This window comes from Orbicella faveolata, unplaced genomic scaffold, assembly GCF_042242905.1.
Source record: "Orbicella faveolata isolate gen_17 unplaced genomic scaffold, um_ofav_v1 contig_1, whole genome shotgun sequence".
NCBI classification, from domain to species: Eukaryota; Metazoa; Cnidaria; class Anthozoa; order Scleractinia; family Merulinidae; genus Orbicella; species Orbicella faveolata.
In genome coordinates, this window is record NW_028301536.1 from 19,528,751 (window position 1) to 19,556,340 (window position 27,590).

General features: G+C 38.7%; 2 protein-coding genes across 2 annotated transcripts; both read left to right on the plus strand.

Moving 5' to 3' along the window:
* Positions 1-1,686: 1,686 nt before the first annotated feature.
* Positions 1,687-13,978, plus strand: LOC110056989 (alpha-L-fucosidase-like). Its single transcript, XM_089294163.1, has 10 exons — positions 1,687-1,983; positions 2,081-2,160; positions 6,541-6,924; positions 7,488-7,594; positions 8,237-8,367; positions 9,290-9,420; positions 9,612-9,712; positions 10,434-10,566; positions 10,899-11,069; positions 11,332-13,978. The coding sequence occupies exons 3-10, from the start codon at positions 6,587-6,589 to the stop codon at positions 11,573-11,575; spliced, it is 1,356 nt and encodes a 451-aa protein (XP_089150289.1). The 5' UTR covers positions 1,687-1,983; positions 2,081-2,160; positions 6,541-6,586; the 3' UTR covers positions 11,576-13,978.
* A 1,712-nt stretch (positions 13,979-15,690) lies between these two features.
* On the plus strand, positions 15,691-27,590 carry LOC110056988 (alpha-L-fucosidase-like). Its single transcript, XM_089294143.1, has 10 exons — positions 15,691-15,850; positions 15,942-16,003; positions 17,136-17,519; positions 18,601-18,707; positions 20,700-20,830; positions 21,077-21,207; positions 21,407-21,507; positions 22,558-22,690; positions 23,016-23,186; positions 25,967-27,590. The coding sequence occupies exons 3-10, from the start codon at positions 17,176-17,178 to the stop codon at positions 26,208-26,210; spliced, it is 1,362 nt and encodes a 453-aa protein (XP_089150269.1). The 5' UTR covers positions 15,691-15,850; positions 15,942-16,003; positions 17,136-17,175; the 3' UTR covers positions 26,211-27,590.

Consider the following 27,590-nt stretch of genomic DNA (forward strand, 5'->3'; position numbering starts at 1 on the left):
TAATAATAATAATAATAATAATAATAATAATAATAATAATAATAATAATGATGATAATGTTTATTAGTGGCTTATAAAAAACTACAACTGTAAAAATTCTTAGGACAATATATATGTCAGGGAAATACTAACTTACAAACGAGTTACAAATTACACCCATTCTTTACAACCCTCATAAATTTGTGTATTGTCATTTGTCGAAAAAATTTAAATAAGAATAGTAAAAAACACTCTACACATTTAAATGGCAAAAACTCTACTTTAAAAATACACTGTAGCTATATGCAGGTCCACTTCTTGGCTCAGTGTTCGTGGCTTCGGCTAGAGTTCCCCAGAAATAGCATTCTCAATTGCCTTAACGAATATTTGCATGTCCTTTTTCGATATCTAAATCAATGTTCGACAGTTCTACGTGGACTCTCCTAGGAGCTCGCGAGCCTCTTAAACAAAGTAATGCTGATCTCAGCAGCGCAAAAGATACTCTTGCCCTGATCCATGACATGGTAGTCGCATAACAATAACAATAATAATAATAATAACAACAACAACAACAAAAACAACATCGACAATATCAACAGCAACAAGTTTATTAACATGTCTAGGTAGAATAGCCGAGGGTGAAACCCTCTACTAATTGGGAACACCTAAAAGTTAAGATTAGGAACTATTTACAACTTTTAAACATTAAAATAAGCAGGGTCTATATACAACATTTGAATTTACATGCATAACACTTAAAAATCATAAAATTTAATTATTACATAGGGTTCGACAGCTTTGCTAGCTGTCAGCCAGTAGCGATGTTAGCTCAGATTTATGTATGTGGTTTTTGAAAGTATGAGTAGAGGAAAGATTTACTAGTCCTTACTAGAGCTAATCAAAGGACTACTGTGGAGCAACTCGTTAATGCGACAGGAGTTCCCTTATTCATTGGTCCCCTTCATGGGTTCAGGTACATGGAGGTGATCTGTACAGGCCCGCAAATGATCCTGGCCCGCAAATTAAATGATCCCCGGACTGCAAATGATCTCCAAATTTGTACCGCAAATAATCCCAGGACTGGAACTGATACCACCGCAAAAAGTTAGGAATGGCGTGGACTCCATGAAAAGTCTATGGATGCTTGGTTTCTTAGGCAAATAATCACAGTTGAAGTCCCCGTTTACAATAATTTCTTTTCCCTCAGCCGCGGCAGAGTCCAGGCTGTTGTAAAAGCGAGCCAAATAATCTTCGTCAGGCTGGCTATCTGACTCTGAAGGTGGCCGATAAATCCTAGGTGAAGAAAAGAGCACCTCAGGCATAAAAGCAGCGACATAAAACGTTAGACAGACTGCGCAAAATACCAAATTGATATGTTGTGACTGTATAAATTTTTCGTTTAGGAAACGAACCAATTGACCATGAGAAGACTAAACCGCAAACAGCAGTGGTAATTAGTTGTGGTTTTGAGGTTTTCTTGCGTGTCCTGAACTTTATTCTAAATGGTCTAGTACACATTATTAACCCTTTAAGAATTGAAGTGTTCATGGTTTTCTGAGTTTCACGGTTATAAGAAAAGATCGATTATATAAATTTTTGATCCACTGTTCAAATTCCTGAGTCCATACATTTCCTCATTTTATTTTGAGGCAACCATTTCCGGTCCTGCGATCATTTGCGGACTGGGATCATTTGCAGACCTGTACAGATCTGTGTAGATCATAGAGGTTTCGAATTGTTAAATTGACAGTGAAAATAAGCCAATGAGTGCGTGAGAATTTCTGCATTTATGGTAAAATTTCTTTTCATACCTGTGATAACCCACTGTCATTTTAAGGTACATTATAAGTACCATATATGAGGTACCTGTCTATTTTCACCGAAGTCCCGCTGACTGAGAGACACAGGTGGCTCACGGGGCAAATTCGGCTGTCACGCTCTCTCCGCACTCCGCAGTCACTCCCGCAGCTACGTGCGAACTACCGTCGCAGACCATCTAACGGAGTAGGTTTAGTCTACTTTTATCCTGTAAGAGATTTTTAAGATCTGGGTTTTAAAGATAATATCTTATCTTTTGAAAGATTTTTTTTGTTTTGATCAGGAAGAATCACAGGAAAGTTTGCTGTTTGATCCGCGAAAAACAGACGTTCTGAGCTTCATATAAGCTTAAGGTTACTAAAGGTGAGCAGAATTATAATTACGCTTTGCTTTCCTTTTATTCTAGTTCTTTGTGTTGTTGATGTTTCTTAATTGAACAGATTTTCGCCTGTCAAAAATGCCTGCAGTTTACTTAAAATTAATGTACTAGCTAGTTGTTTTTATGTCACTCGGCTTCCGCTTGTGATAATCACATGATCGACTGATGCACGCAAAACTTGGTTGAGTCAAGTCCATCGATTTTACTCATATTTGCTAACTGGGAATAAATTAGTATCAAGCTATCAGCAATCAACTGAATAAATAGAACAAAACCAGCGAAAAACATCGTAAGCCAAAGTTTCGTGTGAGTTACATAATTGGGTGGCAAGCGATTGGGGGAGGGGAGGGGGTGATCCTGGTTCTGTACGGGTCCGCAAATGATCCCAGGACCGCAAACGATCCCGGACCGCAAATAATCCCCAAATTGACCGCAAATGATCCCGGACCGGAAATGATCCCCATATTGGACCGCAAATGATCCCAAATAAAAAATAAGGAATGGCATGGATTTATATCAGAAGAAGTTGAGAACATGTACAAAAATTATGAACTAAAAAACATGTTTTATCATTTTACAAACAAATATTCCACAGTTGCTGTTTTGTTCTTCGAACGGTACAGATCGTTTTCACTGTCACCCAATAAACAAAATAATAAATCGAAAACCAACCAATGGAAAAAGCTAAGAAATTCTGATGTACGCTATAGAAGATAACTAAATAAGACACTTCTCCAAGTTTTAGGCCTGTGCGTTTCCCCAAACTTCAGAAATTCGTCGTAAATGTTTCCCAGAAATTTACAGAGCCCAGTAAGAAAACGCCATGTTGGTATACATCCGTGGTACACCAATATGGCGGCTGGAATATAGTGTAAACATCTGGAGCTTACTTTGGCTTTCTAGGCGACTGATTATCAGCACTAAACAAACAAACATTTAAATAAGCACTTTTCCTAATGCTCTAACTTCTAAAAAGGTTCAAAATCACGAGATAAGTATATATTTTTCAACAAACTCGATCATTTTAGGCCTGTGCGTTTCCCCAAACTTCAGAAATTCGTCGTAAATGTTTCCCAGAAATTTACAGAGCCCAGTAAGAAAACGCCATGTTGGTATACATCCGTGGTACACCAATATGGCGGCTGGAATATAGTGTAAACATCTGGAGCTTACTTTGGCTTTCTAGGCGACTGATTATCAGCACTAAACAAACAAGCATTTAAATAAGCACTTTTCCTAATGCTCTAACTTCTAAAAAGGTTCAAAATCACGAGATAAGTATATATTTTTCAACAAACTCGATCGTAGCGTTGTGTCACGCAACCTCAATAACCCTGAAATTCAAAATGCTCTGGTTTCCAAACGAAGCACGCTAATTGTAAACAGATATAAATGTACCGCCTCTTATGCCTGATGAGGATAAAAATACGTCATGTGAAGACGATCTATTGAATTAGAAGTCTTAGAAAAACACATGCTTGTAAACATTCTCGAAATCCCAGTAGCGATCCTGGCGATAGTAGCAAACATCTATCGTACAGCAAACTTGTCAAAATGAAGCGCAAGCCTTGGCCTTGCTTGGTCATGAGGCTGAACTTCATAGCTATAACTTGGAATTTTGGCTTCTTAGAATACTCAAGTAGTCATTTCCGAGGAATCAAAGCCAAAATACGACAGAGGAAAAATTACAAAATAAATTTGTTCAAATTTCCAGTGCTACACGATAGGTGTTTTACAGCATGATGAAGCGTTGTAGGCTTGTGGGTCTACTCAGGTGACAGCGTCTTCCTTAATAGTTGCTTCATGGTTAGATTTTAGTTTAAAACTTTAGACGAGTGGCGTTAATGGCTGATACAATGTAATTTAACTATAACACCGAACTATCAATGTTTAACAAAGGAGGATATGTAGCGTATGTTACACTGATCATGATTTTACTGAGCAAAGAAATGCAAGCCAAGTCGTGTTTTGATGATTGAGTGGTGATATTCATAACATCGTAGTTAGCAACAAAATTTAATCGAAAGTACGAAAAAAAAGCAAGTTGTAAGCCACTATAATTATAAGATGGCTTTAAAAAAAACATCGGTATTCATGTATGCCGATTCCCTATCCACACCATCCCACCATCCATGCCATTCCCCATTTTTTAGTCGGGATCATTTACGTTCCCTATCGGGGATCATTTCCGGTCCGGGATCATTTGCGGTCCAATTTGGGGATCATTTGCGGTCCGGGATCATTTGCGGTCCTGGGATCATTTGCGGACCCGTACAGTTCCCCCACAAATTTAACAAAATTAACGCGTCACACATTCTTTTAAATTCTTTGAGCAAGGACTTTTTTTGTAAAATTTATTCAGATATGTTTTTCCTTTGCTTCCCATGCATCACACACTAAGTTTTGCCCTCATCATGTACTGTGTCACATGCAAACTGGCTTACCCTCTGCGACCTTCACATAAATATCACCCCCAAGGGGAGAAGTGCTGAAATGAAATGATTTGGCGAGTGAACAAAACCTCTACCTGTGCTGGGGCGGTGGTGGTAGTAGCCTGCGAACGCAGACGTATTTCCAGCTGTCGCTTGTCTCTGCCGAAAATAATATCTGCGAACCCGAGCCAGGAAATGATTTCTGTGACGTAATGACTTTTGTTTCTCTTTGGCCAATCAGATTCCATGATAGAATGAAACTCGAGTGCTCCTCGCAGCAAATACCTCACGCAGTAGTTCTGGGGCTACATGAGCTAAACTGTGATTGGCTTAAAATTCGTATGTCACAGAAATCGTTTCCTGGCTTGGGTTCGCAGACGTTATTTTTGGTGGAGACAAGCAACAGCAGTAAATACATCTGTGTTCGCAGGCTATGGTGGTGGTAGCAACATTTCACATTTCTGTAACCAGTTAAATCCAGTGAATAGGTTAGCCCTTTCAACTTCACCAGAGCCCCATACCCCTGACAGACCACATCACTATGCTGGGGTTTGGTTTGTCTAATCAGGGTAGACGGAACATAGGAAGTTGTTTCTTTTCAGTATTGGAATATTGCTACCTGCATGAAGTTTAGCCTGCAGGTCGATGCTGTTGCCCAGGGTGTGGCCATCATCGTGTCTTGGTGACTACTAGGAGCCTAGGCTCGATTACCAGCCGCTATTCGGGAAAAGAGCCCGCGCTCCTCCCCCAAACTCACGGCTGGACTCGTGGACTTGGCATTGTTAATTTCAACCAATAAGAAATCTGCCTGCCTGAATCGAGCAGGCTGCATAAATTAGCTTTCTCGTAGTAGCAAAGGAGTTGTGCGATATGAAGTGCGATTGCATTAGTGGGATATTTAACCAAATACCGTCAACTGATGAAATCTTGCCTGATCTAAACCATATAGTGGCATATGCAACACGCAAAATAGTCAACAGACTTATACGTTAGCATCTGTATTTGAATCATGTGGTGCCAGAATATGAGATAACGAACAAAGTAAACAAAGGGAGGGATAAACGCAAACATCGATTTCAAGAAACAAAAAACTCAGTCAAATTGATGTGTACCTTAGTCTTCTTGAAGAGAAGAAACACCAGTCTCTGGCGAAGACGCCAGACAAAATTAAATTTTTAAATGAGCCAAAGTAAACCGAACTAGCAAAACACAAACCTGGTGTCAACACCATGCACACCAATATATGTGACCTTTAACATGACAGTTGCTACAGCGTAATCAAACAGCTCTGCAATACTTAAAAAAAAAAAAAACAACTACTCTTCTATAGAACACATCATGTAATGCCCTTCCGCAGCAATAATGTGAAACAAAATAGGTTGGAGGGCCAAAGTGAAAGGAAGTGGCGAAAATGCCACAAATTTTACGAGCCGTAGGCGTCATGTGGGCCTGCCTATGATTGTCATCAGATGACATTTCCGGCCACCTGAAGCACCGCAAGAAAACATTATGAAGTTACGTCACAGACATGCTTTGCCACTCACGCGTCCAGCCGTCTCTTCTCGGGGAGGAACGTAGACCGGACTTGAGAAAGCGGCGGAAATCGAGCCTACTAGGAGCCATACAGGGTGTATATGTTAGTTCGGGGGCATATGTAGATCAGTAAAGCTCAGCCATCTACAGTTGCATGGCAGATTAGATTAACACTTGATAATTCATGCTTCAAGCGAATCCTGTATTGCATCCAAATTTTGTCCAGATATGTCGTACATGAATTAGAACAAATTTTTGGATATTAGAATCGTCTTCTCCATACCTGGAAGTGGAATGGAATATTAGTATTCATGTTCATTATTAATTAAGGAGGCTTTATCTGGAAATAATTATTTGTAGCATGTAATTTCTTTTTTTGTTTTCTTTCTTTTTTTTCAGAATTACTAGAAGATAACACTTAGGTCCAGGACTTTGTCAACTGGAAATGAATAGTGTACTATTCATCTTTACCGTTGCCCTTATTCCCCTGGTGTTGAGTCAGTATAAACCAACATGGGAATCACTGGACTCACGTCCCCTCCCCTCTTGGTATGATGAGGCTAAGTTTGGTATTTTTATGCATTGGGGATTGTACTCAGTACCAAGTTTTGAGACAGAATGGTTTTGGTACCGCTGGAAGCATGATCAGAGACCAAACTTTGTGGAATTCATGAAGGAAAACTATCCTCCAAACTTTGGGTATGAAGACTTTGCTCCAATGTTCAGGGCGGAGTTCTTTGACCCTGAGGCATGGGCTGACCTTTTGACAAAGTCTGGTGCAAGGTGAGTTTGGCCAATCATCTCTTTACTAAGTTGTTAAAAAGGATATTTACAAGTTTTTGCTCTGTCAGGGTACGACAGTAGTCAACTTTTATTAGTAAGTGAGCTCTGAATTGTTTTTTTTTTGTCCCTTATATATGCTGGTAGCCTACTTGTCAGTAGTTGGCCTTTATCTTTCTTTATATTTTCATGTTGTGAGATAGACCCCATGCTTGCTCCTTTAGAGAAGACTATGAGCCCATAGCTGTCTCAAGCTTTATGTTCTACCAAATAATAGTTGTGTACATAGAAATGTCTTTGTGACGAGGCTTGTGTGGCTCCAGAGTATCTGGTAGGTCAAAGGGCCTATTTCCCAGCTGGGGTACTCTACTTCCAGCATTGACACTTCAATGTATTGGTCTTAATTCCGACCAATGTTATATTTAGAGGTTAATAATTGACTCAAAAAACTTAACATTTTGTAGCATTGTGTCATGATCAGCCCAGAGCTAATCTCATAAACAGACATTTGTCACAATTTCACTGTTTAACTTGAATTTTATTGAGACATTTGAATTATCTTTTAGATATTATGTCCTGACCAGTAAACATCATGAAGGATGGACAAACTGGAGATCAAATGTATCATGGAACTGGAACTCTGTTGACAATGGACCTCACAGGGATCTTGTGGGTAAGGACAGTTATGTATATGTTAATTACGCTGAAATATTTATGTATTCTTGTAATCTATAAAGTTGGAACTGCTTTTTCTGGCTATAATAACCCTTGATTGATTTCACACTCCTAATAAACTCGATGGTTTGGATTATTGGCAGTATACTGCAGATACATGTACAAAAATCATGCTTGCCATGTGCTCTCTCAATACCATGCATCTGATTATGTTATGGCATAAAAGGTGAAATTGGCACCAATCCAAGATTTCAAGGAGCCAGAATTGACTTATGATCACTAGTTAGTGCTTAACTCCGGTTTCTGATGCATGAAGTGACTGAGAGTAACTGCGACCTAACCTCTCAATTGGATGCTAGTACTGGGCATGGCAAATTCCCCCCCCCCCCCCCCCCCTCCGCTTAGAGTTTTTCTTTATAACAATATGTTGGGACCCAACCCTGAAGAATAAACTGGTAAATGAATAAAGTGGTTAATGGTAGTAATTACCCATTAAAGTGTAATTACAAGAAAATAAAGGAAACTGTTATTAGCCACCTTAAGAAAGCATTAGTTGACTGGCATTATCATTCTTGCTTGTCTAACACTCCACCCAAATGTGAAGTTTTGTGCTGTAACCAGTCTGTTCTTTAATTTTCAGGGGAGCTAGCGACTGCCATTAGAAGTAAAACCAACATCACTTTTGGATTGTATCATTCCCTCTTTGAATGGTTCCATCCACTCTACTTGAAGGATCATGCCAATAACTTTGAGACACAGGATTACGTCAAGGTATGCCAAAAGTCATGAGAAGTGTAGACATTGAAATTATGTTAACCTAATTCCATTTAAATGGGGAGATCAGCCTGGTCTAATACAGTAAAAACCTGCATAAAAGAACAAGACAGTGGATTAAGAACACTCAGGCTGAAATTTGGTCAAAAAAAATACCATATACATAAGAACACATTCAGCCTGAAAGATGAAAATTGTTCTTATATAAAAACATTTACTGCTAGTTAGATCAATATATGTACTATCCATTAATTAATTAAAATGTTGTGCTTGCACATGGATTTCATCTGTTGGTAGTCTATGCAGTATTTAATATTTGGAAAAATTTTAAGAACACCTTAAGACATTTTCAGGCTGATTTTGCAGAAAAAACCAATATATAAGAACAAAATCAGCCTGAACCCCCAAAACATGTGTTCTTTTATGGGGTTTTTTACTGTAACACAGATGAAACAATTGCAATTGCAGCTAGTACAAACCAGTTTCATTAAACAAATTAAATTTTTCTTGTTTGCAATATAATAAAAATCTTATTAATCGAGCTTAGTTGGTCTGTATGGGAGAATCTTGACCTCGGTCATGTGTGCAGAGCTCACTGAGTTTGGTCTGTACTTACAGTCTTGGTCAAGATTCTCCCATACAGACCTTCTGCTCAGTTATTAAGAGGTAAGTATTATTTTTATTCAGATTTTTTCAGTTGGTGAGATATCTCACGATTTTTATCGACTAAGCTAAGATGTATGACCTGATCAACCTATGTAAGCCTGATTACCTGTGGTCAGATGGTTCTAGGGGACCTGACACATACTGGCAAAGCAGGGAATTTCTTACATGGCTTTATTAATAATGAAAGGTAAATATGACACTTGGTGATAGGTCATCATAACTTAGTTTGTACTTTGTTTGTATTTCATGTCAGGAAATTCTCATGCCAGAGCTGCATGATCTGATCAACACATATAAGCCTGACTACTTGTGGTCAGATGGTTCATATGGACCTGACACATACTGGCAAAGTCAGGAATTTCTTGCATGGCTTTATAATGAAAGGTATATGCAAGACTTGGTGACGGTTCATCATAACTTTTATACAGTATGTACAGACTTCAAGTTGGTATTTCATGATATGCTAGAGGGTACTATAATTATGTACTTGGTATCTGCATGCATGGTATTTTTTCAATGAATAACAATGATGTTCTGATTCCTATCTCACTGATGTTTTTCTGTCTTCTGTTAAGCCCTGTTAAAGACACTATTGTGACAAACGATCGTTGGTGTACCAATGGATGTCTTTGCCATCATGGTGGAGTGTTCACTTGCCATGATCGTTACAACCCAGGTGAGTCATAGTTATGTGAGTTTTTGACACACATGGTCCCACTAAAGGTAACGTTTTGCCCAGGGGGTGACTCCCATATGAAAAGGACTACCATCTGAAAAATTTGAATTAAACCACTAAATTAAAGGAGATGGGGCATTTTTGAATTTTGTCTTCGAGTGCACCCTGAGAAATTCTTTGATGGCTAGTAAGAATATTCACTGTCAGTGGCATTTTGTTGTGAACTTCCTAAGTGAGACCAAATTCCTTCATTTACAGCCCTATGAGAAAATGAACATATCCTCGACCTTTTCAGATGGGAGTTCCTTGAAACACACACAAATGAGAGTTCCTAGTTAAACTTGAGGCTAATAAAGCTGTTGCCAATGAATCAACCTGAAAAATAATGGTTCAATTTTTTTCTGTGTTCATTCCATCTATGCTTTCACCTTGAGGGAAAGACAAATTTTTTAAAAACATTTATCACCATGTTTGTTATAAATTTGGCCAATATTTAAATTGAGTAGAGGTAGCAATGACAATCACAAAATCACATTGTAGCCAAATGCTGTCAGTGTTTTGATTGTGGGAATTGCACCTTTAATTTGGGGCTGTGGACTTTGCCAAGTTATAAGTTATTTTGTTGCTTTATTACTGTAATCCAACTTTTGTTGTACATAACTAGTTATATTATTGTAACACAAGAGAGACCTTATTTACTACAACTGTTGTTTTACCAAAGGCAAACTTCAGAATCACAAATGGGAGAATGCATTGACAGTGGATACGGGTTCCTGGGGCTACAGACGTAATGTGGGCATTCACTTATATTTGAACATCAGTCAACTGATCTATCAACTGGCTTCTACCGTAAGGTGAGGATTGTCGCTAGATTTCTTACTTATCAAGTCTGTTCCAGATGAGAATGAGAATTGACAAGATGTTCCATAGAAAACGTGGATGGGTATTTGTTGTGTCTGTGAAATTTCAGGTATATTTAGCCAGAAGTAGAAAAGTTTTCCCTTTGGATGGACATTTGAAAGCCATCATGGTCTATCAGCAGATAATCTACAGTCAGAGAACCAATCAGATTCCTGGATTTACAAGAGGCCACAATGCAATGTGAATAACCAATTAGCTCTCCATCTGGGATTTGTAACACTGCTCAATATTAGAGTTTTTTTAAATGTTGCTTTCTTTTGGTCAGCTGTGGTGGTAACATGTTGTTGAATGTTGGCCCGACGGCAGATGGCCGCATCATACCTGCATTTGAGGAGCGTCTGCTGCAGATGGGAGAGTGGCTGTCTGTGAATGGTGAAGCCATTTACAGCACTAAACCTTGGAGAGTTCAGAATGACACCATTAACAAAGATGTCTGGTAGGTTGAATGGGGTAAAATGTTTCCTCATCTAAAAGGGACGAGTTTCAGCCTTTGAATTGTGTTTTATTTTGCAATGGTTTATGGGACTAAGGTCTATGCTGAATGCTGATGTTTATTCATGTTTGTCTTTTAATGATAAGTTTGTTGTTCTCTGCAGTTTTTCCACTTATTCAATCTTTGTCCCTCAAAATCTGTATAACATTTTTTCTATGTTATGTAAAAGCCAATGACCATAACTCTACTTCTCTTTTATTTCTAGGTACACATCCAAAGCTGATGCTGTGTATGCCATCGTCCTTGAGTGGCCAGCTACAACTAACCTCATTCTTGGAGCTCCAGTGGCAACCAAACACACTATAGTCACCATGTTGGGTTATCAAGGAAAGTTTGCCTGGAAACCAGCAGGTGACAAAGGTGGCATAATTGTCACTTTTCCTGCCATCCCTGTAAACAAGCTTCCTTCCAAATGGGCCTGGGTTTTGAAGCTGGAGAACATTGAGTGAAATTACATCAACTGCTATTAGATTGTAGCCTGGGGACTTCCATGTTAAAGGAATGGGAATGCTTGTCGAAAAATTTCAAAAATATTCGTTTTAAGGAGGAAAATGTGGGTGTAGTTTAAGCTTTAGCCTCTAGGTAGCTATCCTAAACAGCCTGACTAATAAGAGTGATGGTGATCAAATGACATCAAACGCTTTCATCTATGATGTAATAGAAAAACATTTCATTCAAGATTGATCTAAACCACCATCTCAGTATGACAGTGTGCCACTATACTGGGTTGATATACATTTATCAGCGTTTTGTCCTGACGGACAAATTCTGTAATTTACATCTTGAAGGCATTAACAGAAACAATGAGCATCCCCATCCCTTCTAGATGTGAGCTCTTATCCCTCTTGGAATCTTAGATTGCTCCCTGCAAGTTGTAAAGTCTTAACTTTAGAAATCAAGGTGTTCATATCTGACCAATCACAGTTAACACTGCAGTGAACCATTGAGTACTTGAAGAAAGCGGTAAAACCCATGCTTGCCGAGCACAGGTAAATGTGTGCAAGCAAAGGTATGGTTGTCTTAAAGTTTGCTCATGATTGGTTGAAAAAACTACATGATAGCTCTGATTGGTTAGAATGTGTCTCGTGAGTTTTCTTAAAAGTTTATTATAGAGCTCTTGGCAAATACAAAATCAAAGCGGGCACAAATACCTATCAGGAATTTACAACAAATAGGCCCTTTGCAGGTAAGCCATCATGTGACCTATTTTTCATAAAATTATGGGCTATAACTTAACGAATGCCAGAAATGGAAAAAGCATGTCGAAAATATCAAAATGGCCAAGTTTGAGACCCCCATCATTAAAGAATGAGATTTTATGACGGTCTGAATTTTTAAAAGAATAAGAAGATTTGTGTGGAAAAGTTGTTGGAGAGCAAGACCTTCCTCTCCAGCAACATTTTCCATACAAATCCTATAAATTTTCCGAAAACTCAAAGTCGTATAAACTTACTCTTTCATTCCAGGGGCCTCAAACTTGGCCATTTTGGTATTTTCGATGCGGTCTTTCCATTTCTGGCATTCTTTAAGTTATAGCCCATAATATAAAAATTTCTAGGAAAAATTTGGTCACGTGACCCCAGTTGCAAAGGGCCTATTGGAGAGCCTAAAACAAGTATTTTCAATTGGCACCGGTAATTGCCCAAACATTAGATTTAACCTGACTAAGGGCTTAAATGTTAAAAGAGCAATACGTTTGATTTGTAGCATTAAACCTTATAAACATGCACAAAAACTGGATAGTTTAACAAGATTTAAGTATTGTTTGTGCATGAGATGTTTTAACTGAAAGTTGTTATATAGGAGCCTTTATAAGTAAGGCTTGTAATTTTGATAGTCTTGGTTTAATGGTAAGTTTGTTTGTTACACTCTTTCTTTTTCATAAGAATGTTGTTTTACAGTGTGAATATTCTTAGATTACAGCCTGTGACAGTTCCTTGTCATCTATCGTATCATGACTCAGATGACGTTAAGGTAATGTTGGAGCCAGACTGCAGGCAACAAAGCCGATATTGTACACCTAAGTTCTTGCAGGAATATCATTAGCATCTTATATACGGCTAGTGCTGGTTTTGTTGTTCTTTGGCTAGTTTTGCTGCTTAGAGAAAAGGAGAATTTATACGGTTTAGTTAAAAACATACAATTGTATTTACAAATTTTCAACACAAAATTACATTCTCATCAAAATCTCAGCTATGGGTTTATTCTTGGAATATTATTACAATTTCGGAAATATCAGCCTTAATATTCTTATAAAATGTATTCTTATAAAAAAAGAGTGTAGTTGGTATGATCCTATAGACAAGTAGTAGATTGCACAATTACTATAAAGAGAATTAGAGTCTGGGCTGAATATTAATAATGGCGATTTTAAAACAGTCAGCAGTCAGAATTAGCATAGTTGAGCAAGCTGGCTCAGTGTTTAAAATAACTGTCGGTGCAAAAAAAAATCCTACCTCGTAATTTTGTTTATTTCATGAATTGCGTTGATGTGATTTGACAAGTTTTGCAGCAGTATGTGGCAAGCGCTCTTGACTAACAGCAAAAATACCAGAGAACATTTCTTTCACTGTCCAGCAATATTTTTATCGAAAGAAGAGTTTTTTTTTGTAAGGAAGTCATTTCGAATTTAAGTAGACAGTAGTCTGGACTTGATTACAAAACCCCTTCTATTTAAGACTGACGTCTCCTAGTTATTCACTACTGGTCACGACAATTTTTTATTTGTTTTAGTTAACAGTATTTGTATCTTGGAATTTATAACTAAACTGTAGCCTTTTGTAATGTTTTTCTTTTTTTGTAACTAAGACCAATTCTAGATGTCAAGAATAATAAAGGTTTTCAGTAACGAATAGTGTTGAAGCACTCTTTGCGTTAGACAAAGGGAGCTAGATTTCCCCTTAGGTTGTAGCTTTCGGAAAAACAATTAGACTTGCGCCGCGTCGTAAACAATACACTTTTTTGATAAAGTAAGGCTGGTGTACATGTACAACGGAGATTGTGTTATACACTTTTAAAGGGGACAGTGTCACGAATTGCGCATGTGCGACATTGCGTTTGAAGCGTGAAAATTTCAGGCGAAATTTTTCAAGCTTGAATTCGGCAAAGGCTAGGTTAACTGTGCCCTGTAAAAAGGAATTTTTAGCTCGTAGAGAAAATGCAATCTTGCACATACGTAGCTCGTAACACTGTCCCTTTAAACGGGGACGATCAAGCGATCCCCTGCTTCTTCTCGCCTCTCTCTAACGGAAAGCACAGTGCACATACTTATGCTTGCATCGCGTCGGTTTACACGTAGGTTGCTTGAGCTTATGTTTGTGTTATAAATGTAAACCATCAGTTTTGACGAAGGTGCGGCTTAACAAACAAACATTCTTCAGCCCGGCCAAAGTGAAAGTAAAAATGTACGGAATAGTCAGTCCACAAACGTTTTTTTTTTTGGGTACGAGTTATTTTTCTTCGAGCGCGCGATCGCTAGCGCAAAATCTATTTTGATCTATTTTGACCCACACCCTTGCGTTTTAGCGCGTGTTTCCCACTTGCCGGATAGGATTAATATTTCGCTTATCTCGACGAACTCAAGACAGAATGGAGGGTCTGTGGACAGGCTGTGTACGGAACAGAAGCCGTATATAACAAAATTAATACCAGTGAAGAAGCAAAAACTCAAAATCTACCTGGATATAACAAATAAATGCCATCATGTGATAACAAGAATAACAACAACAACAACAACAACAACAACAACAACAACAACTTAATTAACGTGTCTAGGCAAAATAGCCGAGGGTGAAACCCTCTACTAATTGGGGACACCTAAAAGTTAAGATTAGGAAATCTTAACGGGAGTTCTCGGTGATCTGTACAGGCCCGCAAATGATCCCCGAACCGCAAATGCTCCCCAAATTGTACCGCAAATGATCCCAGGACCGGAATTGTTTCCACCGGAAAAAGTTAGGAATGGCGTGAACTCCATGAAAAGTTAGGAATGGCGTGGACTCCATGAAAAGTCTATGGATGGGATAGATATATTTTTATTCATCCTAGGCAGGATGGGCTCCTGTCCTAGGTGAAGAAAAGATAAGTACCTCAGTCATAAAAGCAGCAATAAAAAACGTTAAACAACTTGTGCAAAATACCAAATTGATATGTGTTGACTGTATAAAATTTTCGTTCGGGAAACGAGCCAGTTCACCATGAGAAAACTAAACCGCTAACAGCAGTGGTAATTAGTTGTGGTTTTGAGGTTTTCTCGCGTGTCCTGAACTTTATTGTGATTGGTTTAGTACACAATTAACCTTTCAGAATCAAAGTGTTTACGCATTTCTGAGTTTCACAGTTATTAAAAAAAAATCAATTATATAAATTTTTAATCCACTGTCCAAATTCCTGGGTCGATACATTTCCCTCTTTTATTGCATGGCGACCATTTCCGGTCCGGGATCATTTCACTGGGAATCATTTCCGGTCCTGGGATTATTTGCGTTCCGGGGATCATTTGCGAGTCTGTACAGGTTACGAATTGTTTGACAATGAAAATAATCCAACGAGTGCGCGAGAATTTCTGCAGTTATCGTCTGTCACCTTAAAGTACATTATGAGTACCATATATGAATTACCTCCTTTTGAACAAATTCCCGCTGACTGAGAGAGACCGGTGGCTTACGGGGCAAATTCGAGAGAGTCTTCCGGCAGCGCGCTTGTAAAACAGCTAGCGGAGTAGGGTTAGTCCACTTGAAAGAGCTCGCTTTTAAGATCTTATTTTTAAAGTTAATATCTTATCTTTTGTGTGATTTTTTCGTTGTGATCCGCAAGAATCACGGAGAAGTTTTGCAGCTGATCCGCGAAAAACGGACGTTCAAGCTCTTTGGCTCGAGGTGAGCTGAATTTTTATTACGCTGTAGTTTCCTTTTATTGAAGTTATTTTTGTTGTTACGTCAGAGGCAATACGATGTTTCTTAACTGAACAGATTTTCGTCTGTCAGAAGTGCCTGCAGTTTACTGTTCTAACTATCTTGTTGTTGCTCTGACTTACTCAGCTTCCGCTTGTGATAATCACATGATCGACTGTTGTACGGAAGACTTGTTTGAGTCAAGTCCATCGATTTTACTCATATTTGCTAACTGAGAATAAATTAATATAAAGCCAACGCACTCAACCGAATAAATAGAACAAAACCAGTGAAAAACATCATAAGCGAAAGTTTCGTGCGAGTTACATAATTGGGTAGCAAGGGATGGGGGAGGGGAGGGTGTGATCCCGTTTCACGCACAAATTTAACTGAATTCACGGGTTTCATATTCTTTTAAATGCTCCTAGCAATGATTTTTTCCGTTAATTCCCATACCTATGTCTTTCAGTGGCTTCTCATACTTCACAGACTTTTGCCCTCATCATTTGTGGTATGCAAACCGTACCCATTGCCACCCTCACATAAATATCACCTGGGAGAGGTGGTTTGAGACGGGCGGGGGGTACTCTTTGACTATATGATTAGGAGAACTGCTGTGACTTTAAAAATCTCACCTATGCCAGACTATGTTCAGCTGCATTTACAACCTAACAGATTTTTGGAGATTGTAATCATTTTCTCTATACCTCAAAGTGGAATGGAAATACAGTCAAACCTCCAGTTGCGACCACCTTAAGTCTCCAGGTGTTGTAACCATATCACATTCCTGAGTAGCACAAGAGACAGAAATTTCTCAATGAGAAGTACAGGGTTTTTTCTCGAAATTGACTTCTCACATGAATAAAACATTTAAAACACGGAGTAAGTCACTCTGACCAGTTTTCATATGCTAATGAGGCAACATTTTGACCCAATATAGCCTAAGCTCTTGCAAGCGACCACCTCCTGTAAGCGACCACCAAGGCTTGACATTTTGGGTGGTTCCTTACAGGAGGTGCAACTGTATAGAAGTTTGCATGGTCCTTCAGGGGGTTTTGCCTGGAAATAATTTTTTGTAACATTTAACCACTGTTTTTGTTTTCTTTATTTTTTTCAGAAGTACTAGAAGATAACAATTCAGTCCAGGACTTTGTCAAATGGAAATGAATAGTGTACAATTTATCTTTACCCTTGCCCTCATTCCCCTGGTGTTGAGTCAATATAAACCAACGTGGGAATCACTGGACTCACGACCTCTCCCCTCTTGGTATGATGAGGCTAAGTTTGGTATTTTTATGCACTGGGGGGTGTACTCAGTACCAAGTTATGGAACAGAATGGTTTTGGTACCGCTGGAAGCATGACCAGACACCCGACTTTGTGGAATTCATGAAGGAAAACTATCCACCAAACTTTGAGTATCAAGACTTTGCTCCAATGTTCAGGGCGGAGTTCTTTGATCCTGATGCATGGGCTGACCTTTTGACAAAGTCTGGAGCAAAGTGAGTTTAGCCAATCATCTATTTATTACATTTTTTTAACAGGATTAAAAGTTTTTGATCTGTCAGGGTACAACAGCAGTCAACCTTTATTAGTAGGTGAGCTCTGAATGAAGTAATCCTTCCCCCCAAAAAACATCATGGTGGTTGTCCTGTATGGATGCGAAACCTGGAGAATGAAAAAAAAAGGCAAAATTGAGGAGGACCGAAAAAAACATGGAGATGAACTGTAGAAAGAGAGCGTACCAAGGTGCATTTAATTAACATCATGGGCTACAGAACAAAGGATAGGTGGAGGTAACTTATTTCTGGCCCAATCTCCCACCTGGGGGCAAGGAACTGAAGAGAGCTTTTATTGTCTCTTATGCTGGTAGCCTACTTGTCAGTGGTTTTCCTTTATCTTTCTTTTTATTTTCATGTTATGAGCCCACAGTAGTCTCAAGCTTCATTTTCTACCCAGTATTAGTATAAATCTACTAGCGTTCTATCACAAATGCTGTTCTCTGATCTGCTATGCCACTCACTATCTATTCTGTGATAGATAGTGAGTGGCATAGCATTGTGCCCTTGTTAACAAAATGATGGCCGCTTCTTGATGTTTCCAAAGTGTCTGTAGAGGGGATTTAGATAACGTTTTGAACGACTAGTAGATTTATACTAAAACAATTAGATTATTTGCTCTCGATTTCTATGTGTCTACCACGTAATAGAAATCTTGAGCTCATAATCTAATTGTTTAAAAGAAACAAGTGCACATGGAGATCCCTTTGTGATGAGGCTTGTGTGGCTCAATAGCCCCAGCTCTATGCCGGCCGTTATGCGAGTCCCTTGGCAAGTCAAAGGGCCTATTTCCCAGCTGGGGTTTTTAAATTGGTGATGATGACTTAAAAATTTTCAGCAATGACACAGCAATGTGTTAACTTTGTCTTAATTGCAATGGTATTTTTAGAGGTTAATAAATGACTCATAAAACTTAATACGTTGTGGCAGTTGTGTCAGTCGAGAGCTAATCTAATGAAAAGACATTTCTCACAATTTCATTGTTTAACTTGGATTTTATTGAGACTTTTGAATTATCTTTTAGATATTATGTCCTGACCAGTAAACATCACGAAGGATGGACAAACTGGAGATCAAATGTATCATGGAACTGGAACTCTGTTGACAATGGACCTCACAGGGATCTTGTGGGTAAGGACACTTATTTAATATTTTTCTCAGAAATATTTTTGTATGCTTGTAATTTGTAATGTAGGTTAAAGAACTGCTTTTTGTTTAAGTTTATGGCATCCATAAACTGACGTTAATGCGACCTGAGAGACAATATCTCAAAGGCAGCCACACACATTCTGCATTGTAACACTTTATTTCAGAGACATGTAACTATGAACCTCTTGTCACGCTCATAGGTAAATCCCAGTAACATGAGTAACGTGCCACCAATTCCTGATCTCAAAGTCCATCAGGGATTCCCAGTCGAATACAATCACCCCCTTTAGATATCACAACAAACCTTTGATTTCCTAAGTAAGGCCACTGTTATCTACATCTGTAAAAGATGGAGTATCAATGGTTCCAGTCATGTCTCTCACATGTCCACCTCATGCCCCTGACCTCTAGTCAAGCACACGCTCCTCGTTGTATTCAGTCTTCTTGTTTGTGCCGATCCTTCGCCACTAATTTTTCTTTCCCCCCACCATGACTGGATCCCTTGTTCTACACATTCTAACCCCTGATACTACGCTTTAGGACTATCTGTAAGCGAATAAACAAAATCATTTAGATCCATAGAAATGTTTGCCATGAATAAGGCTAATACTTTGTCTTTCCCAACACACACACACGAAAAAAAGGGGGGGGGGGGGGGCAAGCTTTGACTCTACAATTCGGAACGTCGTGGATAGATACTGAACATTCCTATTCCGTTACTTTTAGAAAAACATATATCTGTATATACACCCATTAGCTGCACTTTACCCCACAGTAAGGCTCTAGCCCACTGGAGAAAGGTCCGGAGAAATTACCTATTCCAAGGTGGCTACCCCCGGTACCACCTGATCTGTACTCCTCCCAGGAGGGGCTCCCCCTCCTGGTTCCCTCAGTCTCCCAGGACTGTGGGATATGGGCCTCACCCCTGGAGGCAGGTCTGGAACTTTTATTCCAGGGTGGCTACCCACGGTACCACCTGATCTGTACTCCCCCAGGAGGGCCCCCTTCCTGGGCCCCTACTCCCCAGTCATCCTTCCCTGCCACCCAAATTTTACCTACAGCCAGTGTGTTATTTCCTAAATGTAGTATTGTTGGTGGCAGCTCAGACCAGGCCTCAAAAGAGGATCATTAACTGACTATTAATTTCCGATTTCACACTGCTAATATACTGAACAGTCTTAATTGGCCATATACACTGCTGATATAGGTACACAAATCTTGCTTGCCTTTTGCTGTCTCAATACAATGTAGGGGTATCCCATAATGTTTTGAAAAACAGCTCCCAGTTTCTGCCGAATGTGGGCTTGGGATGCCAGACTAATATTACAGCTTCCGCTGTTTACAACAAGTCTAAACAAATAAAAGCAATAAGGCTTAACATAACATAACATTATTGTCAGTAATAAATAAATAAATAAATAAATAAATAAATAGTAATCTTTTCAAGAAGGTTATCACCTTCCGTAAAACTTAAAAAACTAAAACTAAAACTTTTCAAATGGTGTGCCTGTCAAGTACCACGAAGTGATAATATTCATAACAGTCATTAAATTTTCCCATGGAATCAAAGGTTAAATTGGTCCCAGTCTAAGACTTTAATGAGCCAGAATTGCCTTATGATCATTTACTAGTGCTTAATTACCTCTAGTTTCTGATGTATGAAGTGACTGAGAGTATTTCTGCTGTACCCTACCCCTTGATGGGATGCTAGTCCATTACAAGTCCCCCTCCCCACAGAATTGTTCATCCTGGCTCATAACAATTTGTTAGTACCCAAGTGGTAAAGGATAAACTGGTAAAGAATGGTTGTAAAAACCCATCAAAGTAAAAACTACAAGAAAATGATTGAGGAAACTGTTGTTAGCCGCCTTAAGTAAGCAGTACTTAGCTGGTATGGTTATTATTCTTGCTTGTCTGACACTGCACCCAAATGTGAAGTGTCTTGCTGTAACCAGTCTGTGCTGTAATTTTCAGGGGAGCTAGCAACTGCCATTAGAAGTAAAACCAACATCACTTTTGGATTGTATCATTCCCTCTTTGAATGGTTCAATCCACTCTATTTGAAGGATCGCGCCAATAACTTTACGACACGTGATTATGTCAAGGTATGCCAAAAGTGTAGACATTGGAATTATTTATTAAGTAAAGCTAATTCCACTCAAATACCAGGTATGACTTAGGGTATGATAATTTCAGTTTAATTGTAGGCTCATTCTTTTTGATGCATTAAATCTCACTAAACTGACTCAAAGTAGGGAATTTCTTGCATGGCTTTGTAATGACGGGTAAATATGACACTTTGTGATAGGTCAACATAACTTAGTTTGTAATTTGTTTGTATTTCATGTCAGGAAATTCTCATGCCAGAGCTGCTTGATCTGATCAACACATATAAGCCTGATTACTTGTGGTCAGATGGGCCAAGTGGACCTGACACATACTGGCAAAGTCAGGAATTTCTTGCATGGCTTTATAATAAAAGGTATAAGCAAGACTTGCTCACAGGTCAGCGTAACTGTTACATTATTAAGTAATATAGACTTTGATTTTGGTATTTAAAGATATGCCAGAGGGTAATATTATGTACTTGGTGTCTGCATGTATCATATTGTTTCAATGAATAACAGTGATGTTCTCATTCCTCTCTCACTGAATGGGATGTTTTTCTGTCTTCCGTTAAGTCCTGTTAAAGACACTGTCGTTACTAATGATCGTTGGTGTGACAATGGATGTTTATGCCATCATGGTGGAGTGTACACTTGTTATGATCGTTACAATCCAGGTGAGTCATAGTGAGTTTTGGACATGTAACCCACAAGACAGAAGAATATTCACAGCCCTCTGTTTTCTTGTATTTTTATCTGATCTTTGAATATGCAGATAGAATCATGAGAGAATGGGACGCCAGCGCAAAACAGGAGACTTGATGGGGTAGGGGTGGGGGCCAAGCTATTCTTCATTTGGCTCCCTTTGCTCTCCTCCCAGCCCCACCTGTGTGCTTTGCACTTGCTTCGCTGCTTTTTCTTTTATGTATGTTAAAAAATAGAGAGGCTGTGAACAGTCAGACTACACAGTCGGTACAGTTTTGCGTGGGGTGACTCCCATATGAAAAGGACTACCATCTGAAAAAATTGAATTAAACCCCTTAAGAAGACTAATCTGGGAGTGATTCTAGCTTTACGACAGTGCTATTTAATTTTGTCTTCGAATGCACCCTGAAAAATACTTTGATGGCTAAAACACTAAGTGAGACCAAATTCCTTGATTTACACCCTTAAGTGAGATAACGAGCATTCAGATCCTTACCATATGGGAGTCTCTACGTTAGTTTGCTATTTTAAACTTATCTATAACAAGGTTGTGTGTATATCTGCACGTATTATACTATGTGGATATGAATAGTTCCTTGAAACATACACAAATGAGAGTTCCTAGTTAAGCTTGAGGCTAATAAATTGAAGCTCTTACCAATGAATTGACCTGAATTTTTGTTTCTTATTGTTTTCATTCTGTATAGATGCTTTCACCAAGTAAAAGAAAAATTTCTTAAAAGTATTTATCACCACCACGTTTGTTATAAATTTGGCCAATATTTCAATTCAGTGGCATTAGCAATGATGATCGCAAATTGCATTGCAGCCATATGCCCTCAGTGTTATGATAGCGGGAATAGCATCTTTAATTTGGGGCTGTGGACTTTGCCAAGTTATTTTATTGTTTTATTAATAACGATAATCCAACTTTTGCATTATCTAGTTAATTAAATAAATATTATTGTAACATGAGAGAGACTTTATTTGCTACTATAAAGAACTGTTGTTTTACCAAAAAGGCAAACTTCAGAATCACAAATGGGAGAATGCACTAACAGTTGATGAGGGTTCCTGGGGCTACAGACGTAATGTGGACATTAACTCATATTTGAACATCAGTCAACTGATCTATCAACTGGCTTCTACCGTAAGGTGAGGATTGTCGCTAGGTTTCTTAATTATTATCAAGCCTGTGCCAGATGAGAACGAGAATTGACAAGATGTTCCTTATAGAACATATATTTTGATGTGTCTGTAGACACTTTATAGCCAAAAGTAGAAACGTTTTCCCTTTGGATGGACATTTGAAGGCCATCATGATCTGTCAGCAGATAGTCTACAGTCAGAGATCCAATCAGATTCCTGGATTCACAATAGACCACAATGCAATGTGAATATAGCCAATTAGCTCTCCAGCTGGGATTTGTAACACATTTTCAATATTGGAGTTTTTTAAATGTTGCTTTCTTTTTATCAGCTGTGGTGGTAACATGTTGTTGAATGTTGGCCCGACGGCAGATGGCCGCATCATACCTGCATTTGAGGAGCGTCTGCTGCAGATGGGAGAGTGGCTGTCTGTGAATGGTGAAGCTATTTACAGCACCAAACCGTGGAAAGCTCAGAATGACACCATTAACAAAGATGTCTGGTAGGTTGAATTGAGTAAAATTTCTTTTTTGACAATTTATTTTCAATTGATACCATTGATAGGATTTTAACATAGTAAATGGTTTGAACCCAGGAGTATCAGTAGTTCATATAGTGTGATCGTACGGGTGAGGGTAGTTCTGAAAAGAACTGTTGTTGGTGATTGACGTTTCGACAACCTGAGCGGAAGTCATCTTCAGGGTCAAGTGAATAGTGTTTGTCAGTTGATGATGTTATAAGTCTGGCCCATTGAACATGATTGGTCAGTTTAGCCATGATGGTATTGGCTGAAAGACTCGTGTTAAGTTTGTCATCAGTCATTGGTCGGTGTTGATCGGTCTATTGTTAGTCAAATTGGTTGGTTTTTGGTCCGTCTATTGTTAGTCAAATTAAGTCGGTCTGTTAGAAGTCCGTTTGTCGGTTTTGTTTCCGTCACGGATAAGTCATTTGTAAGGTGCCGGTAGTTGTTGACATCTGTTGAGAGGCGTTTGTTCTAGGTTAGTGTACCAGCTTTCCAGAGTCAGTCGTTGAAAATAGTTTGTACTGTAGGTTAAGCACTGAGCAGAGTCCCAGCCAATGTTGTGGTTTGTGAGTTGATGATGTACAGCAATGTGATTGTTGGCATCGCCATTTCTGGTGGCTCGTTTGTGTTCAGTCCGTCTCATGTCAAGGTTTCTGCCAGTCACACCAATGTAGGAAGCCTGGTAGTCGGAGCATTTGACCTTGTAAACTGCTCCCTTACAATCTCCAATGGGTCACCTCCCTCTGGCACCTGCTGCACTGATCTCTGTGCTGAAAAAAAGACAAGCAAAACTTACCTGAACAAAGGATCGTCCAGGAACCAAGAGGCCAGAGGGAGAGGCAAACCAAATGCAAAAGTGGCAAAGCTACAAAGGGGCAAATCTAAGTGGCATTAATGACTCAAATATGTCTCCACAAGCCGATCACCTGCTGGCTGACTGCTGTTCTCCCAGTTACAGTAACTAGGATATTGATAATCTCATTTAGAACTTTCATATCAGTCTGTATCTTTGAACCTTACTTAATGTTTTTGTGACCAAAATGTTTCTTCATCCAACCAGTGAGACAATCTCAGATAGTGCAGAGCGCAATTGATAGCTCAGGTACAGTAGTCTCATAAGTACTCACCCCTGCTCGGTTCACTTCCGGTTTGTGACTACATTGGTGGTCTGCTACGGCTTTTCCCCTTTGCAGTGTGTATGTTTCAAGATTGTATTTTCATTCAAGGTCCAAAAATTACGCACAAATTAATTACTACTGGTGTTTTACGTTGATTTTCGTTCATTTTAAATTCAATAATACGCTGAAGCAGCAAACGTGACAATTTAGCTCTTCACGCCAACTTTGTAACTTGATACTTTTGTTTTCCTCGCAAAGGCATGTAATATGAAACCCTTGTTTTCTCCAAAACATATGGAAGATGTCCTTGTTTTTTGGAGATAAATGAAAGAAAGTTAAGTATCTGATGTACTGATGAAGAAACGGAACAGAAACGATGTTGTTTTACTAAAAATGCAAATTTTTACCGATGAACAAGAACTAATTTAATCGTCAGATAGTCACGAAATACCACTTTCTTTTTCTGTTGCCACCTTTAACACACAATGACATTGATGGCTGAGAAGCATTTCAATGAAAAGTATTGAAGATAAACAGCACTACTTGGCTGATATGAATGAGTCTCCTCAAAGACTGATTAGGTGCCATGGTGTCTGCAGCAATATTTGAGCATTTTCCTGGTTTCTTTTGTTACAAATTTACAATTTGCGGAGTATTAAAGCCACTAACTTGGGAACTTTTCGGTCTCTCTTACAGACACAATTAAGGCAAGAAATAAACAAGCCGCTAGGGAGAAGCAATACATTTGAACGCTGACAAACACACTATTGTAGATTGAAAACAGCGGATGATATTTGTTGAACCGACCTGTGTGTAATTCTAAAAGCTACACAGCCACAGTAACGTTTCACTTTTGCAATAAAAAGGGACAATTGGTGCTATCCAGAAAATAACTGCCGTCCCAGGTCACATGACATGATATATAAAATACCGCGTGGAAAGATACTGTATAACACCAACGATACTAGAACGCATGCGTCTTACATGTTGAGCTCTACCAAAAGGAAAACCACTCAACATTTGTGCGTGATTCCGTATGCAATGTATCCTTCACCTAATATAGAAGCCATGAACGCTAACTAATCTACGCATGCGTTTAGGGCAAATTAGTTTTCTTCTAAGGAGAAATGGTGCCACAAGGAGAGCAAGGGGTTACCTGAAACAAATACATAGCTTTGCGATGTTCAAAGCTAAGTGACGGCGATGGAATGTGTTTTACATAGAGTACACATGTACCTTTCCCACCCTACCCCCACTGCTTCGTTGCCTCTAGACTAATTAATTAATTGAAATTAATTAATTAAACAATTGAAATTAATTAATTGAAATTAATTAATTAAACAATCATTAAAGTTTACACCTTAGCGCCATAGGGCCATAGGGCCATAGTGCCATAGTTCCTTAGCGGCAGGCAGCTCCCATAACCATCCCAATAGTGCACTCTGCACTAAAAAGGGAATTCAGCCTTTGAAGTGTGTTATATCTTGTAATGGTTTATGGGACTTAGGTCTATGCTGAATGCTAATTTTATGGTTCCCTGTACTTTTTCCATTTATTCAATCTTTGTCCCTTTCCGTATAATTTTTTTTCTTTGTTATAAAGAAACCAATGACCATAACTCTGCTTCTCTTTTATTGCTAGGTACACGTCCAAAGCTGATGCTGTGTATGCCATTGTTCTTGAGTGGCCAGCTACAACTAACCTCATTCTTGGAGCACCAATGGCATCTGAACACACCACAGTTACCATGCTGGGTTATGAAGGAAAGTTTGCCTGGGATCCAATTAGTGATAAAGGTGGCATAATTGTCACTTTTCCTGCCATCCCTATAAACAAGCTTCCTTCTGAATGGGCCTGGGTTTTAAAGCTGGAGAACATTGAGTGATTTTATATCAAGTGCTGTTAGATTGTAGCCTGGAGACTTCCATGTTGAAGGAATGGGGATGCTCAGTAATATCAAAAGTTTCATTACCAGATTGATATTTAGAGACCACCATCTCAGTATGACAGTGTGCAACTATTAAAAGGTATATGAGCTTTTTGTCTTGAACACCTTGAAAATGATAACAAATTACGTAATTTACATCTTTGATGCATTTGCAGAAACAGTGAGCATTCCCACTCCTTCTAGATGGAGCCCTTACCCCTCTAGCAATCTTATATTACTGCTGCAAGTTAGAAAGCTTTTTAGTGACTGTCCTTAAACTAAATAGAGGTAATCATAACTGACCAATCACAATTGAAGCACAGGAAAATGTGTGCAAGCAAAGGTATGGTAATTTAAAGTTTGCTCGTGATTGGTTGAAAACACTTCATGTGTGTTCTGATTGGTTAGAATGTGTCTCATGAGTTTCCTTAAAAATGTATTACTGAGTTCGTAGCAAAGGCAAAATCAAAGCAAGCACAATTACCTATCAGGAATTTATGACAGATAGGAGAGCTTAAAACGAATACTTTCAATAGGTTTGCACTTGGATTAGATTTAATCTGACCAAGGAATAATGTTAAAAGAGGAATACATTTGTTTCTCTTTTATGAGGGCCACCCTAATCAACTTAGCGCTAGTTTTTTTTGGTGTTACCCTCTTTAGGCATTGTTGTTAGATATGCACAAAAACTGGCTAGTTAAACATGATTTAAAAATTGTTTTGTGCATGAGATCTTTTAACTGAAGTTGTTATATAGAAGCCTCTGTAAGTAAGGCTTAGTTGGTATGATCCAGTAGAAAGTAGTAGAATGTACTATAATTTACTATAAAAAAAAAAGTATTAGTGTGGAGTGAATGTTTAAAAGGGCATTTGTAAAATTGTCAGCAGTCAAAAATAAGAACATGGATAACTGTTGCTGCAAAGAAAACCCTTCGTCCTTTAAATTTGTTAGTTTCATGAATTGCCCCTGACGGGGAGGGGACTCCCATATAAAAGGGACGGGGTGCTCGTCATTTTCTTCACTGTCGAGCAATGTTTTTAACTTTACAAAATTGTTCTGTAAGGGAGTCATTTCGAGTTTAAGTAGACAGTGGTCTGGACTTGATTTCAAAACCCTTCTACACTGATGTCATCTGTGCACTAACAGACCACGAGTGTGTTTTAAATGTATATGAACCGCTTTAGTGGCAATTTTTTATTTGTTTTAGTTAACAGTATTTTGTATCATGGAATTTATAACTTAACTATAGCCTTACAGATAGTCCGCAATTTTATAATAAGACCAATACTATTTGTGAAGAATAATAAAGGAAACACTCTTTGTGTGAGATAAAGGCA

Coding starts and splice junctions, on each gene's coding strand:
- LOC110056989 (XM_089294163.1), top strand. CDS start 6,587: ATGAATAGTGTACTATTCATCTTTACCGTTGCCCTTATTCCCCTGGTG. Junction 6,925..7,487: donor TTGACAAAGTCTGGTGCAAG/GTGAGTTTGGCC, acceptor ATTATCTTTTAG/ATATTATGTCCTGACCAGTA. Junction 9,713..10,433: donor CCATGATCGTTACAACCCAG/GTGAGTCATAGT, acceptor GTTTTACCAAAG/GCAAACTTCAGAATCACAAA.
- LOC110056988 (XM_089294143.1), top strand. CDS start 17,176: ATGGAAATGAATAGTGTACAATTTATCTTTACCCTTGCCCTCATTCCC. Junction 18,708..20,699: donor ACCTCACAGGGATCTTGTGG/GTAAGGACACTT, acceptor TGTAATTTTCAG/GGGAGCTAGCAACTGCCATT. Junction 22,691..23,015: donor CAACTGGCTTCTACCGTAAG/GTGAGGATTGTC, acceptor TCTTTTTATCAG/CTGTGGTGGTAACATGTTGT.